The sequence below is a fragment of the Pelophylax lessonae genome (genome assembly GCF_965119305.1).
Source record: "Pelophylax lessonae genome assembly, chromosome: 5".
In the NCBI taxonomy this organism is placed as follows: Eukaryota; Metazoa; Chordata; class Amphibia; order Anura; family Ranidae; genus Pelophylax; species Pelophylax lessonae.
In genome coordinates this window covers 400,686,720-400,703,720 of record NC_138772.1, presented here as the reverse complement: position 1 = coordinate 400,703,720, position 17,001 = coordinate 400,686,720, and the positions used below count along the sequence as shown (strand labels likewise).

The 17,001-nt window shown below is 47.4% G+C and overlaps 1 protein-coding gene across 1 annotated transcript in view; it reads right to left on the bottom strand.

Annotated features, from left to right (window-relative positions):
- Nucleotides 1-11,739, bottom strand: part of RMC1 (regulator of MON1-CCZ1) — a 65,529-nt gene extending 53,790 nt beyond the window's left edge. The window contains exon 1 of the mRNA XM_082258501.1: nt 11,449-11,739. Within this exon, the coding sequence (XP_082114627.1) occupies nt 11,449-11,550 (102 nt within the window). The 5' untranslated portion in view covers nt 11,551-11,739. The remainder of the gene's footprint in view (nt 1-11,448) is intronic.
- Nucleotides 11,740-17,001: the final 5,262 nt, after the last annotated feature.

Genomic DNA, 17,001 nt, shown 5'->3' with positions numbered 1-17,001 from the left:
GTCAGAAAAGAGTAGGGAAAAAAATTTCAGTGGCCTCAAACTATAAAACCATTCTGTCGTCTCCGGAGCTCGTCTCGTTGTTGCCCATGTAATGCCACTGTTGTTACTTTCATGAACACCAACTCAGCTGAAACTGATTAACAACCCCCTCTGCTACTTAAAGCGGAGTTCCAAACATCGGCTGCGGTGCCGACATCGCTGGATTCCAGGACAGGTAAGTGTCCTAATATTAAAAGGCAGCAGATACAGTATTTGTACAGTATGTGTAGCTGCTGACTTTTAATTTTTGGAGGGAGGTGGAACTCCGCTTTAATTAACCAGATCAATATCCCAGGAGTTTAACTGACTTAATGCAATACTCTGATTAAAAAGTGTTCCTTTCATTTTTTTGAGCAGTGTATACATAGTGTACCCCTCTCCCATGGACAGACAATATGAATACAGCACAGTAACAGAATATTCCCTGATATGAGGGGAATCACCTCTCTTCTATATGTAGCATACCCCTCCTCCAAGGCAGTGGCGGAGCCAGAGGGTTAGCTGGGGTGGCAATTGCCACCCCAGACAAAGTCCTTGCCACCCCTGTTGCCACCCCGATCCTGGGCGGGTGCATGGCAGCGGAGGAATCACAGGGGATAGCTGTATGGGAGCTGCGGAGGGAGGCGGATGGAGAGCTGGTAGGCAGAGGGAGGGAGGAGGAGCGGAGTAATCACAGGGGAGCGCCGCCGATCCATCCCACACCAAGACAAGACAGGACAAGCGTCCTGTATCTTACTTTCACTTTGTGTCCTACCTCTGGGTGATGTCATGAGGGAGCCAGGGAGGGACTAAGGAGAACCTCAAATACCCATTGGCTGGGGAGACAGCAGGAGTTGGTGCAGCCTAAATCTTGCAGGCTGCACCGCCTCCTGCTACTTACACAACCAATGGGTGTATTGGAAGCGCTGTCTGTCAATCACATGCCTTAAATCTTCATCCCGATTCCCACGGTCTTCCTGTCTTGGTGTGAGTCTTGTGGGATGGATCAGCTCTGAAAGGAGTTCCTGGGGAGCCTGCAGTGACTGAGGTGAGGGACAGTTTTACCCAAGTAGTAGAAGCGCCTGTTCCTGTACAGTCTATGCTCCTTACCAAAAATGTTTCCCCCTTTAATAAGTCATTGTAATGCCACCCATATTCTTGCCCTTTTACCAGGGTGAAAGTACCCTAACATAGGGCTTGACAAATTTTCCTGAAATCTAGGAGCCAGCTAAAAAAGTTAGGAGCCAGTTTTTTTTTTTAAACTAACAACCAAGCTTTATTTAATAAAACGGATACTAAATTTACACATAAATACGACTAGAACCCAACTCTCCTCTATAGCACAATTGGATGAAAACAGACTGTCTGTCTCTTTCCATCCGATGCCATCTGATCCGATCCACGGGATGGATAGAAAATAGAACCACCATCCGTCTGCTTTTGGTGTACAGGATCAGATGGCGGCAGATTACTGCTTCATAGAGGAGACTCAAGGGTCCGATCAGGTCTGCCTGAAAAACTGACAGGCGGACCTGATCAGACAGCCCATGTGAAAGGGGCCTTCGGCTGTGGCATGGCGATGAGGAAAAAAAAAAAAATGATTATTTTATATATATATATATATATATATATATATATATATATATATATATATATATATATATATTTTTTTTTTTTTTTTTTTATATTTTTTTTTTTTATTTATATAATTTATATATATATTTTTTTTAATAATTGGAAAAAAATTGATTTTTGTAAGATCTTACCGTAAAATCCTTTTCTCTTAAGCTCATTGACAGACGTAGTCTTCTTGATTCTCAAGAGCTGGGTTATGTTGTCTCCGCAGGAGTAGGACTAGGCAGAAAGACAAAACGTTCTGGCTCCACCTTAGGGGCAGTCCCTGAGGGTATATCCTCCCTCTCTCTGCTACAGGGAATCAGTTCTGTTCTAAAGCAGTAACAGAGAATTTAACCCAACCCAACTCAATGATAGAGGGGCGGGTACTACGTCTGTCAATGAGCTTAAGAGAAAAGGATTTTACGGTAAGATCTTACAAAAATCCATTTTTCTCTATCGCTCATTGACAGACGTAGTCTTCTTGATTCTCAAGAGCTGGGACATCCAGAAGCAGTGCCACAAATGAGGGGTGGGATTGACAAAATCAAATCCAATCTAGAAGGCCCAACCGGTGCCAAACTAGAAGTTTTAAAGGCTCATTATAAACAAAGAATGAGACTAAAGAAAAATTTTCCAACGGAAAAAACCCTCGAGGTAGACCACTGGTCTCCTCAAATTGCGGCCTGCAAAACCTTGCGGCCAAACGAGGCATCAGATGATGCCATTACATCAACTTTATAATGTTTAGTAAAGGTATGCACCGACGACCAGGTAGCCGCCTTGCACACCTGGACCACTGACGCCTGATGGCGAAAGGCCCATGACGCACTAAGTGCCCGAGTGGAGTGCGCCTTAACAGGGAACGGGGGCTCCCGACCCTTAATAGAATAAGCCTGTACTACCGTCTGTCTGATCCATCTGGAAATGGTCACGGCAGATGCAGGCAACCCCTTTTTGGGTCCATCTGGGATCACAAAAAGTGAATCCGTCTTGCGAAACGAGTCTGTCGTTTTCAAGTATACCCTGATCGCCCGGACCACATCCAAGGAGTGTAAAGCAAACTCTCGCGGATGACTGGGCTTAGGACACAGGGAAGGTAACACAATTTCTTCATTCAGATGAAATTCTGAAACCACTTTTGGTAGGAAGGATGGATTCGGACGAAGAACCACCTTATCTCTATGAACCACCAGATATGGTGAACGACAAGATAATGCGGCCAGTTCTGACACCCTGCGTGCAGAAGTAATAGCCACCAAGAAGGCCACCTTCTGGGACAACGTAGGTAGAGGAATCTCCCTAATATCTTCAAAGGGAGGTTTCTGAAGAACCGACAACACTAAATTAAGATCCCAGGGGGGTAACGGCGCGTGCACTGGCGGAGCCAGATGTCGCACCCCCTGGATGAAATTCCGCACCAAGGAATGAGTAGCCAAAGGCTTCTGAAAGAAGATAGCTAATGCTGAGACCTGACCCTTGATAGTACTCAAGGCCAGTTTCTGCTCAACCCCTTGTTGCAGAAAAGCTAATATTCGACTAATCGAATAAGACCGAGGACGGAACCCCAAAGGTTCACACCATGCAATGTAGGACTTCCATGTGCGATGATAAATCTTTCTGGAAGTCGCTTTCCTTGCTTCAACTAGAGTAGGAATAACTGAAGCTGACAATCCCTTGTCCTTCAGCACCTGGGTCTCAATAGCCAGGCCGTTAAAGCCAGCGATCGTAAAGCAGGATGGAAGATCGGTCCCTGAGACAGTAGGTCCTCCCTGAGAGGAAGTCTCCACGGGACGTCCGCCACCAGTCTGACCACGTCGGCGTACCAAGCTCGACGAGGCCAGTCCGGAGCTACCAGAATTACTGGAATTCCTTCCTCCTCTATCCTGCGAAGAAGTCTTGGCAGTAACGCGAGAGGAGGGAAGGCATACATTAGCTGGTATTGCCCCCACGGGGCGATCAGTGCGTCTGCGGTTTCTGCTAGAGGATCGCGGGAGCGAGCCACGAATCTCTGTACTTTCCTGTTGAATCGTGATGCCAACAGATCCACATCCGGGGTGCCCCACCGTAGGCACAACTGGTGGAAAACGTCTGGATGGAGGGACCATTCCCCCTGATCCAGAGTCTGACGGCTGAGATAATCTGCCTGCCAATTCTCCACCCCCGGAATGAACACCCCAGAGATTGCTGGAACAAATCGTTCCGCCCAGCGAAGAATGCAAGCCACTTCTTTGGCCGCTCGGACACTCTTGGTGCCCCCCTGGTGATTGACATAAGCCACGGCCGTGGCATTGTCCGACTGGATCCGAACCGGGTTGCCCTGGAGCTGCTCGGTCCAGTGAATCAGACAAAGTCTGATCGCTCTCAGTTCCAATACATTTATCGGTAACCTGGATTCTTCCGGGGACCAAAGTCCCTGGACAGATAACTGACCGAGAATTCCTCCCCATCCGGATAGACTGGCATCCGTGGTCACTATCGTCCAATATATTGGCAGAAATGACTTTCCCTGGCTGAGCATCGGAGACCGAAGCCACCAGACCAGAGACTCTCTGGTCTATTTGCTCAATCAGATCTGATTGTCCAGGGATTCCGGATTCCGATTCCATCTGAGAAGAATCTCTTGCTGAAGAATTCGGGTATGGGACTGGGCAAATGGGACTGCTTCGAACGAAGCCACCATCAACCCCAGAACCCTCATGCAAGTCCGAAGGGAAGACCAGCTGTTGGACAGTAACAACTGGACTGCTGATTGAATCTTTTGGAGTTTCCCTACCGGAAGAAAAACTCTTGTCCTGACTGTGTCTAGAATTAGACCCAGATATTCGAGCCTCTGGGTGAGAACCAGAAATGACTTTTGCTGGTTCACCAGCCACCCGAATTCCTGTAAAGAAATCATAGTAATTTCTATGTTTTGTAGCAAGGTCTGAGGAGACTCTGCATGAAGCAGAAGATCGTCTAGGTAACCAAGGATCGATATGCCTCTTTGGCGCAGAAGTGCCAACATTGGGGCCAACACCTTTGTGAAGACCCGCGGAGCCGTGGCGAGACCGAAAGGTAACGCCACAAACTGATAGTGGTTCTCTTCTACGGAAAAGCGTAGAAACCGCTGATGTCCTGCGAAAATGGGAATGTGAAGATATGCGTCCTTAATGTCTATGGACGCTAGGACATCCCCTGGATGCAGGAAGGCTGCTACTGTGCGAATGGACTCCATTCTGAATCTTCTTATGTTGACAAAAGAATTGAGTGCCCTTAAGTCCAGAATTGGACGCACTTTGCCCTCTTTCCTGGGTATTGTAAATAGGTTTGAATAAAACCCTTGAAACCGTTCTGTCCAAGGAACGTGGACTACCACTCCTTGTTGTAGTAAATCTGTGACTGCTCTCCGCAGATCTTCTAAACGATCCGGGGATAGTCGGATATTGGAAGGGAAGAATCGCGCCGGTGGGAGAGATCGAAACTCGATCTTGTACCCTGACCTTGTGACTTCGCAAACCCATTTGTCCAGGATTCTGGAAAGCCATGGATCCGGGAACCGGCGAAGACGTCCCCCCACCCCAGTTATGGGTGGGGGCGCACCTTCAGGCTTTGGACGGTTTATCTTCAGGTCTGGAGGGGGCGGGCTTTTGCTTGCCCGACCAACGACCCCTGACGCCTCCTGCAGGAGCTTTGGAGGACTTAATTTTTTCACCCGCGGGACGAAAAAACCTCTTGTGAGCAGAAAAAGAAGGCCCTCGTCTTTGACGAGTTCCTTTACCTTTAAAATTTTGCGGTAAAAAGGTGCTCTTTCCACCCGTGAGATCCTTAATGATCTCATCTAAGTTGGCTCCAAATAAACGCTCTCCTAAAAAGGGGATATTAGCCAATGCTTTTTTGGAACCTTGGTCGGCTAACCAACCTTTTAGCCACAGTGTACGCCTGAGAACCACTGCTGAGACTGATGCTCGCGCCAATAATGGAGTGGCGTCTAACGCCGCATCACACACAAACTGTAACCCCTGTATCATTTGTTCCAACAAATCTGATACCGCCTGAGGGACCTCTTCTAAGTCCCGGCGTAACCACTTGGTCCATTCAGTTACAGCCTGCGAAACCAGACCAATAGCTATTATAGGTCTGAAAGCTGATCCAATCAAGGAAAACATGGTGCGAGACATAGCTTCTATCTTGCGATCCACTGGATCTTTAAAAGACGGAGCGTCTTCTAGAGGAATAACCGTGGCTTTATTCAATCTAGCAATTGGTGAATCCACCACAGGTGGTTCTGTCCATTTCTTAATGAGGGTTTCCTCAAACGGATAACGCCTGTCAATGCGTTTAGAAATAGTAAAGGTGCGTTTTGGCAGACGCCATTCTTCTTCGATTGGATTGCCAAAACATTTGGGCAATGGAAAAACCTTCGCCACTTTGATGCGTTTTTTAGTCCCAAAAGGGATTTCAGTTTCAGCTATTTCCGATGGAATACCCTGTAACCTTAAGGTTTCTTGAACAGATACAATGAGTGCGTTTACCAACGCTCCCTCTCGGGCTATGGCGGATGCCGAAACATCCTCCTCGCTGTCTGAAGAGACAGGACCCGAGACACCAATCCCAGATGAAGTACCTGCAACTGCAGAAATAGGCTCAGAGTCTGAATCCGAGGTTTCAGATAATAAGGGGTTAGGCGGGGGTCGCTTTCTTGCGCCCTGTCCCTGACAAGCCACTTCCACCCGGGACACAAAAGTTTCCATAATAGCTGACAATGATTCAATTGTCAGTGGGGTGCTGGAGGATCCTGCAGACCCCTCGAGGGGATCCGGAGGAGATACACGAGTGGCAGGGTCCATGTTAATTCAGGACACCTTTGCCAGCAAAACAAAAAAACTTTTTCTTTTTTTTTTTTTTTTTTTTTTGTGTGTCTCCCCCTAGCGTAATAGCGCCCCTCAGAGTACCTGCTTCTCGATCCCACAGAGAGAGAGAGAGAGAGAGAGAGAGAGAGACCCCCAAGGCTCACCAACCGATGCAGTGAAGTTTCCAACCAACTGCAGTCAGCGTCTGTCTTTTACAGACTGGAAGGAGCTGTTGCTTTTTCCCGGGTAGAAGGACGTGGCTCCGCCCCCTGTGTACGCCTTCCGGCGTTCCCAGCTCTCCACGAGGTAGCTGGGCTCACGAAACATGGCCGCCCCCATAGAAGAGACATAAGACTTCAAAAACATGGCGGCCGGCGTGACCTGAGGACATACATGCACTTGGTCTACGGCAAAATGGCGGCGGACCGCCGAAATCGTTTTCCCAGCACATCCACCTGCATCTCTGCTAAGAGGCGATATATGGATCTACAGGAGATACACTACCATAAGGTAGGATTATACCTCCTATGTCTGCTGTAATGTTACAGTCTGCTGGGTAGAGTGTTAGCTCTCAAACCAAGTCCACTTCCCACAAACACATGCTGTATTACAAGGGGGACTTGTAAGTATCAGATATATACTGACCATATATGGAGGGGCCCATAATTCATACTGCCTCATAACGAGGAAAGAAAAAAAGGGAACGTTTACTCACCATACCGAACCGACAGGCACCCTCTCTTCACAATACCCTCTCCACCGGGGTGGGGGGTTGTGGACCACTCCGGACGCCTCGACTCTCTGGTTCCTGGCGTCCAAGCGAGACTTTTAACTCACAAGGTCAGTCCCTCCACTGGGACTCCGTCGCGGCCGACCCAGCGCGGAGCTCTGGTCTGCACGCGCTCGTAGGCAGAAACCGGGGTGACCACTGGATCTCAACATCCAGCCCGTCGCCCGGCCCCGCATACTTACTTGAATGTGTCGCGGCCGACCAAGCGCAATGCCATGGTCTGCGCGCGCTCGTAGGCCGGCTGGGGTGACCACAAGTGTCGCCCAGTCCGGCATTTTTGCTTGAAGATCTCACAGGAAAAACACTGGAGAAAAACTACCTAAAAAATGTCTTTTTCTTAAAGAAAAAAAAAGTCTTGCCAGGACCAAAAGATCCCAGCAAGGAACTTAGGTCCTTACTCCTGACTAGACAGAAAAAAACTGATTCCCTGTAGCAGAGAGAGGGAGGATATACCCTCAGGGACTGCCCCTAAGGTGGAGCCAGAACGTTTTGTCTTTCTGCCTAGTCCTACTCCTGCGGAGACAACATAACCCAGCTCTTGAGAATCAAGAAGACTACGTCTGTCAATGAGCGATAGAGAAAAAATAATTTTTTTTTTTTTTTAATAATTAAAAAAAAAAATATATATTTTTTTTTTTTACATTTAAAAACTAAAATTAAATAAATAATAACCACACTCCCTGTCAAAGGTAACTAACTGGACAGGGAGATGGTAATGAATTGAGAACAAAAAGGCAGTGGAAACAGTCATTACAACAGTCATTACTCCCGGCCTCCACAAGAGGGCGCCAGTTCCCCATTGGAAGCCTGTCATCTCAAGTAGGCCGAAAAGCCGGGGCCTCAATTTTCGGACGGCCCGGAAGTCCGTGCACTCCGTGCGCGGAAGTCCGGGCAAAAATGACAGGACACCTTCTGCAGGGCACCCCAGGCGCCAGGTCGCTAATTCTAGTCGCAAATGCGACCTGGCGCCCGGGGATTGTCGAGCCCTGCCCTAACACCTGTACAGCATTAGTGTCAGCTTACTGTCAGTCACCCTGGTTAAAAGGACAGGAATATGGGTGGCATTACAATGATTTATTAAAGGGGGCAAAATTATTTATAATAATTCTCCTAAATCCTGCTTTTTTTTTATTTTTAGCAGAGTGGCAGATTTTTTATGGGGCTAATAAGCCACAACAGCAAGCCAAGTCTTTGGCTTATGGTTGTGGCATGGCCCCATTGACCTGGATAGCCAAATTTCACATAGGCTTAACATAAACCATCAAAGCTGTGGCACATGTAGAGGGGTTCCAGTTGTTATCTAGACTTCGAGTTGTCTGTTTTTACCATCCCCTGACCGCTCAGAAAAAAGTCTTAAATGAAAAAACTGACCCGTTAACTACTTCAGCTCCCCCTTAATGACCAGACCATTTTCTGCGATACGGCACTGCATTGCTTTAACTGACAATTGTGAGGTCGTGCGACGCTGTACCCAAATACAACTGATGTATTTTTTTCCCACAAATAGAGATTTCTTTTGGTGATATTTGATCCCCTCTGCAGTTTTTATATTTTGCGCTATAAACATAAAATTAGCAACAAATCCTTTTTACTTTCTGCTATAAAACATTCTCAATGAAAAAAATCAAATTGTTTCATAAATTTAGGCTAATATGTATTCTGCCACATTTTTTTTGTAAAAAATCCTAAGTGTATTTTGATTGGTTTGCAAAAAAGTTATTACGTCTACAAACTATGGAACTTTTTATTTTTTTTTAATTATTTTTACTAGTAATGGCAGCGATCAGCGATTATTAGAGGGACTGCGACATTGCGGTGTAATTGAACACTTTGTATATTGACCCCCCAAAATAATACCTTGCCACCCCTTTGCCACCCCTGTTTTAAAAGTCTAGCTCCGCCGCTGCTCCACGGACAGATAATATGAATACAGCACAGTGGCAGAGTACTATCTGATATGGGGGAATCGCCTCTATCCTATAGGTAGTGTACCCCCTCTTCCATGAACAGATAATATGAATACAGCACAGTAACAGAATATTCCCTGATAGGAGGGGAATCACCTCTCTCCTATATGTAGTGTACCCCCTCTTCCATGGACAGATAATATGAATACAGCACAATGGCAGAGCATTATCTGATATGGGGGAATCACCTCTCTCCTATAGGTAGTGTACCCCCTCTTCCATGGACAGATAATATGAATACAGCACAATGGCAGAGCATTATCTGATATGGGGGAATCACCTCTCTCCTATAGGTAGTGTACCCCCTCTTCCACGAACAGATAATATGAATACAGCACAGTGGCAGAGTATTATCTGATAGGGGGGAGGGGTCACCGCTCTTCTATATGTAGTGTACCCCCTCTTCCATGGACAGATAATATGAATACAGCACAGTGGCAGAGTATTATCTGATAGGGGGGGCGGTCACCTCTCTTCTATATGTAGTGTACCCCCTCTTCCATGGACAGACAATATGAATACAGCACAGTGGCAGAGTATTATCTGATAGGGGGGTCACCTCTCTCCTATATGCAGTGTACCCCCTCTTCCATGGACAGATAATATGAATACAGCACAGTGGCAGAGTATTATCTGATAGGGGGGGTCACCTCTCTCCTATATGTAGTGTTCCCCCTCTTCCATGGACAGACAATATGAATACAGCACAGTGGTGGAGTATTATCCGATAGGAGTGGGGGGGGGGGGGTCACCTCTCTTCTATATGCAGTGTACTCCCTCTTCCATGGACAGATAATATGAATACAGCACAGTGGCAGAGTATTATCTGATAGGGGGGTCACCTCTCTCCTATATGTAATGTACCCCTCTTCCATGGACAGACAATATGAATACAGCACAGTGGCAGAGTATTATCTGATAGGGGGGGTCACCTCTCTCCTATATGTAGTGTACCCCCTCTTCCATGGAGAGATAATATGAATACAGCACAGTGGCAGAGTATTATCTGATAGGGGGGGTCACCTCTCTTCTATATGTAGTGTACCCCCTCTTCCACGAACAGATAATATGAATACAGCACAGTGGCAGAGTATTATCTGATAGGGGGGAGGGGTCACCGCTCTTCTATATGTAGTGTACCCCCTCTTCCATGGAGAGATAATATGAATACAGCACAGTGGCAGAGTATTATCTGATAGGGGGGGCGGTCACCTCTCTTCTATATGTAGTGTACCCCCTCTTCCATGGACAGACAATATGAATACAGCACAGTGGCAGAGTATTATCTGATAGGGGGGTCACCTCTCTCCTATATGCAGTGTACCCCCTCTTCCATGGACAGATAATATGAATACAGCACAGTGGCAGAGTATTATCTGATAGGGGGGGTCACCTCTCTCCTATATGTAGTGTACCTCCTCTTCCATGGACAGACAATATGTATACAGCACAGTGGTGGAGTATTATCCGATAGGAGTGGGGGGGGGGGGGGGGGTCACCTCTCTTCTATATGCAGTGTACCCCCTCTTCCATGGACAGACAATATGAATACAGCACAGTGGCAGAGTATTATCTGATAGGGGGGGTCACCTCTCTCCTATATGTAGTGTACCCCCTCTTCCATGGACAGATAATATGAATACAGCACAGTGGCAGAGTATTATCTGATATGGGGGGGGGTCACCTCTCTCCTATATGTAGTGTACCCCTCTTCCATGGACAGACAATATGAATACAGCACAGTGGTGGAGTATTATCTGATAGGAGTGGGGGGGGGTCACCTCTCTTCTATATGTAGTGTACCCCCTCTTCCATGGACAGACAATATGAATACAGCACAGTGGTGGAGTATTATCTGATAGGGGGGTCACCTCTCTCCTATATGTAGTGTACCCCTCTTCCATGGACAGACAATATGAATACAGCACAGTGGTGGAGTATTATCTGATAGGAGTGGGGGGGGGGGGGTCACCTCTCTTCTATATGTAGTGTACCCCCTCTTCCATGGACAGACAATATGAATACAGCACAGTGGTGGAGTATTATCTGATAGGGGGGTCACCTCTCTCCTATATGTAGTGTACCCCCTCTTCCATGGACAGATAATATGAATACAGCACAGTGGCAGAGTATTATCTGATATGGGGGGGGGGGGGGGTCACCTCTCTTCTATATGTAGTGTACCCCTCCCACATGGACAGACAATATGAATACAGCCCAACTGTACCTGTTTATTGGCCTCATCAAAGAACACGCAGTTGACACTGGTGGCGTTCTCAAACAGGACTGGCCTGTCACTTAGCTCCAGGTAATACTCCTCCTGCTCCATCCTTCTTCCTGTACACAGCAGTCAGTTGTGGATGGATGCTCCTATGTCTCCAGTACTGCCGACACCGTCACTACACCATCCCAGTATAGCGCCCTGTACACTGCCTACGGCTCCGCTCCTAGCAGTACAACTACCCGGAAAGCCTGGCTCCGACAGCAGCCGACTAGATTGTGTCAGCTGAGGCAGCCATTGTACTGTAGCCGGAGTATTAACCTTTCGCTTACTTCTGGACTCCAAGAAAATGGCGTTGTGGGGACAACTCCCCCTCTTCCTAAAAAGTAGCGTGTCATGTGACCGAAGACAAGCTTGCTTTCCAAAGGCGGCCATTTTCTTGGTTATAAAGAATTTCTAATGTTACAGAAGCTTTATGTCTACAAAATGCCCTTTTTGGAATATCTTTGAAATATAATCCCTATGTCCCTTGGAGTGAAATCTACTCATTTTCAAACTTTTAAGAGTAAACACTCTAGGGGCTCATTCCTAGGGTTGTCACTTTCTCTTTAAACCAAACCCGAAAACTTTAGCGGCGCACAGCAGTTTTTTATTTATTTTTTAACAACTTCTGGACCGGAAGGATTTGCCCCTTTAATGACCAGGCTATTTTTTGTCATTCGGCACTGCGTTACTTTAAGTGACAATTGCGCAGTCGTGCAACATTGTACCCAAAAAAAAAGATGCTCTTTTTTCCCACAAATAGAGCTTTCTTTTGGTGGTTTGTGATCACCACCGCAATGTTTATTTTTTGCTCTATAAACAAAAAAAGAGCGACAATTCTGAAAAAAATATATATTTTATACTTTCTGCTATATAACATTCCCAATAAAGAAAAATTTAAAATCAAATATTTTCATCATTTTAGGCCAATTTGTATTCTGCTACATATTTTTGATTTAAAAAAAATAAATCCCAATTAGTGTATATTGATTGGTTTGCGCAAAAATTATCAAGTCTAAAAACAAGGGGAAAGATTTATGTCATTTTCATTTATTTATTAATTTTTTTACTAGTAATGGTGGCGATCAGTGATTTTTAGCGTAACTGCGACATTGCGGCGGACAGATCGGACCTCTAACTGGCGTTTTATACACTTTTGAGGGGACCAGTGGCATTACTACAGTAATCAGTGCTAAAAATATGCACTGTTACTGTTCTAATGACACTGGCAGGGAAGAGGTTAACACCAGGAACGAGCAAAGGCTTAAATATATCCCTATGGGTGCTTCCTAACTGTGTGGGGGGATGGGCTTGCTGCATGAACAGAGAGACCTGTGTTCCTAAATAAGAGGAACAGAGGATCCCTGTGTTCATAACTGACAGAACAGCGGTCTGCAGTGTTTACAATGGCAGACCACTGTTCTGTCTCCATGGGGAGTGATCGTGGGTGCCTGGCGGCAAATACGGCCGTCGAACCTGCAAATTGGCCTGTCCTGTGGTAAACAGGCGCGTGCGCGCGCCCCTGCCAGTGGTTCCGCGAAGCAAAGTACAGGTACGTCGTTTCGCGGGACAGAGCCGACCTGCCGCAGTAAATGTACTGCTGGTCAGTCGGCAAGTGGTTAATATACACTATAGGATTATACCAGACCTGGGATATCTCTGGGCACTTCAAAGAGAATAGTAAGGTGGCACACGTAATGCCCCCTCCCCCTTCTGTCAGGCCCTGTTCCGAGCCACAAAAAGGCTGATTCACTCTTCCCCCATACACCTAAATTAGTTGCATTTGGCAGTGGCTCCACCCACTGAGTGGGACACGGTTTTATTTTTGCAGCAAAGGATTGCGGTCGCAGCATGTGTACACCTCTGTGCGACTGCCTATCCTTCTTTAGGTGGGTGGTCAGGATGGAAAGGAGGATTTGGTGATAAAACTGTGGCTCTAGCACCTTCTTTTACCACCACCGGTCTGCCTATGTGAATGAGTCCTAAGAGCAATGCATTACCTGGTTCACACTGAATGCAGTTTTGAAATTGTGCAACTTCACCTAAAATTGCACCATTTCAAAGCTGCATGTCAGTGCGATTTGGCTGACATTTGTGCGACTTCATGTACAGATCTCAATGCAAGTCGCACCTAAAATCGCCAAAAATAGTGCAGGAACTACTTTTTAAAATAGGCGCCGCGCCACAGTTTATGATGCGCTGATTCGCACATTTCCATTGCTGGCAATATGGTGAAACTTGTCATGCGATATGGATCAAATCGCATGACAACTAGCATCAATGTGAACGTGGGCTAAGTCAAACAAGCCTCTTCCTTGCACCATTCTGATTTGGTTTCCTTATTACTGGGTCCTGACTTCCTCTGACTTTAGAACATTATCTTTACTAATGGAGGAATCCCCATTGTCCTGTATAGAATCTCTGTGACTGGAGACCCAAGGGGGAGAATGCCGCATGCTACAATCAGAGCTTACAGTTTATGAAGTACAAACAGAGAAAAGATCTATTTTTTAAAATGTCAGAACCATGGGCTGAATAATGACAAAAGATTGCAGCCAGTGCCACGACAAGGTCCTCCAGCACCCACAGCCCAGCCAGGTGTTAAACGTTGCTCCCTGTGCCCCAGAGCCGGGACAAGGTCATGCCAAAGTTCACCCCCCCCCCCTTCCCTTAGGGTTAGGGTCAAGGCAGCCCCATCGCTGCAAGACAAACAGTAGAAAGAAAAAAAAAGAGGAAACTAAGGAGTTATTTAAAAAAAATTCAGGGCCAACTCAAATTTTAACTATGAGTGCTAAGCATATCTCCCAACCGTCCTGGATTGGCCGGGACTGTCCCGGGATTTTATGTAAGTCCTAGTGTCACAGCGAATCAAGGCTTTGCCCTAGAGTAGAGCCCAGTGTTGGAACAAGTTCCAGCATTTAGCATGGGCACCAGTTATACCTGTCCTGCGGCTTGTGTGGGTTGTCTGAGGTCCAGCATAGCTGTGTATAGGTGAGAGGGATCTCTCACTGCCGGCTGCCTCACACATACACAGTGCACTGCAGAGGGGCTTGTGCGGAGTGTCTGGGGTCCAGCATAGCTGTGTATAGGTGAGAGGGATCTCTCACTGCCGGCTGCCTCACACAGACACAGTGCACTGCAGAGGGGCTTGTGTGGAGTGTCTGGGGTCCAGCATAGCTGTGTATAGGTGAGAGGGATCTCTCACTGCCGGCTGCCTCACACATACACAGTGCACTGCAGAGGGGCTTGTGTGGAGTGTCTGGGGTCCAGCATAGCTGTGTATAGGTGAGAGGGATCTCTCACTGCCGGCTGCCTCACACAGACACAGTGCACTGCAGAGGGGCTTGTGTGGAGTGTCTGGGGTCCAGCATAGCTGTGTATAGGTGAGAGGGATCTCTCACTGCCGGCTGCCTCACACAGACACAGTGCACTGCAGAGGGGCTTGTGCGGAGTGTCTGGGGTCCAGCATAGCTGTGTATAGGTGAGAGGGATCTCTCACTGACGGCTGCCTCACACATACACAGTGCACTGCAGAGGGGCTTGTGTGGAGTGTCTGGGGTCCAGCATAGCTGTGTATAGGTGAGAGGGATCTCTCACTGACGGCTGCCTCACACATACACAGTGCACTGCAGAGGGGCTTGTGCAGAGTGTCTGGGGTCCAGCATAGCTGTGTATAGGTGAGAGGGATCTCTCACTGACGGCTGCCTCACACATACACAGTGCACTGCAGAGGGGCTTGTGCAGAGTGTCTGGGGTCCAGCATAGCAGTATATAGGTGAGAGGGATCTCTCACTGCCGGCTGCCTCACACATGCACAGTGCACTGCAGAGGGGCTTGTGCGGAGTGTCTGGGGTCCAGCATAGCTGTGTATAGGTGAGAGGGATCTCTCACTGCCGGCTGCCTCACACAGACACAGTGCACTGCAGAGGGGCTTGTGTGGAGTGTCTGGGGTCCAGCATAGCTGTGTATAGGTGAGAGGGATCTCTCACTGCCGGCTGCCTCACACAGACACAGTGCACTGCAGAGGGGCTTGTGCGGAGTGTCTGGGGTCCAGCATAGCTGTGTATAGGTGAGAGGGATCTCTCACTGCCGGCTGCCTCACACATACACAGTGCACTGCAGAGGGGCTTGTGGCTAAACCTGCCTCCACCTTGGCTTTGATGCTTTCCTGCAAACAGACAGAAAGGGGAGGAGTCATGGCTGGATCTAGGGGTGTGGTGGGGGGGATTTCACCCATGGCCCCCCAGAATTCACCTGTGCCCCCCCCTAGGCTGGCCCCAATAGATAGTGTGCCTGGTCGCTAAGCTCCTTTCCCCATCCTTACACTCAGGACAAGGAGAGGGCAGCCTAGAGCAAGAAAATTAAGAGTCTGGAGAGAAGTGACAGCGTCTGTCCTTCCCCCCCTCCCTGTGACACCAGATCCGAAGATTGGACTGTACACATTATGATTAGTGCCCTCTATGTCCCCCTATGGATAAAGATGCACCTTAAAGTGACACAAAAATATATTCAGTTTAAGTATGTATTCTTAATTCAAAAGAGTCCTTTCTTTTGCTCTTAGCCACCTCCAAATCTCCAAATTCATTTTGTTTTTGTTGCTGTGATCTGACTTTCTGTTAGGGGGTGGCTACATTCATTCTCCATGGTCCCACTGCAAGTAAGAGTGGTCACCCTTTCTTGCTCACTCCTGAGGGTCACTATGGACGATGGGATGTGTGGTATACATAGAAAGTGCACATGACCACATCTAACATGCATTGCTGCTTTATAACAAATGGAAGTGAGAAGGAAAAGAAGTTTGGGATCTTATGGAGAATCTTACATGGAGACAGAAAAACACAGTAAGGCTCCTTTCACACGAGCGATCCAATCAGATCCGCCTGTCAGTTTTTTAGGCGGATCTGATCGGATCCTCCATGCATCCCTATGGGGCAGCGGATGTCAGCGGAGACATGTCCGCTGACACCCGCTGCCATCCGCATCTGACCCTGTCTGTGAAATCCGGACGGATGGAAACCCTATTTTCCATCTTGATCAGATGGGATCTGATGAGAGCGGACAGGTGGTCTGCTCTCATCCGATTCCCCATAGAGAGCAGCGGGGCTCTGACACCTAGCTCTCCGCACACAGAGTGGAGAGGGAGCTGTCATCCGCCTGCTCAGTGGGGATCTGTGTATTGATCCCCCCGCTGAGCAGCACGGAGTCTGCCGACGGAGGCGGACCTGTGAAAGGAGCCTACAAAATGATTTTATGTAAAACAGATTACAGGCCAATTGAGTAGTGGGTATGGACTAATATTAAAGTATATGGATATAGTTTCATGTCTCTATAACCTGTAGGGGAGGTGCAGAGTTTTTATATAGAGTTTGAACATGCTATGTCCATGAACAGGTGCATACAGGTGCTTTTCACTTAAAATAACCCTTTTTTTGTGTAATTGTGTAATTGAGTGTAATTTTCTTGGCTTGTGAAAGTTGTGCTTCAAAAAAAATCCATGTGTGGTAATGTTTTCTCAAA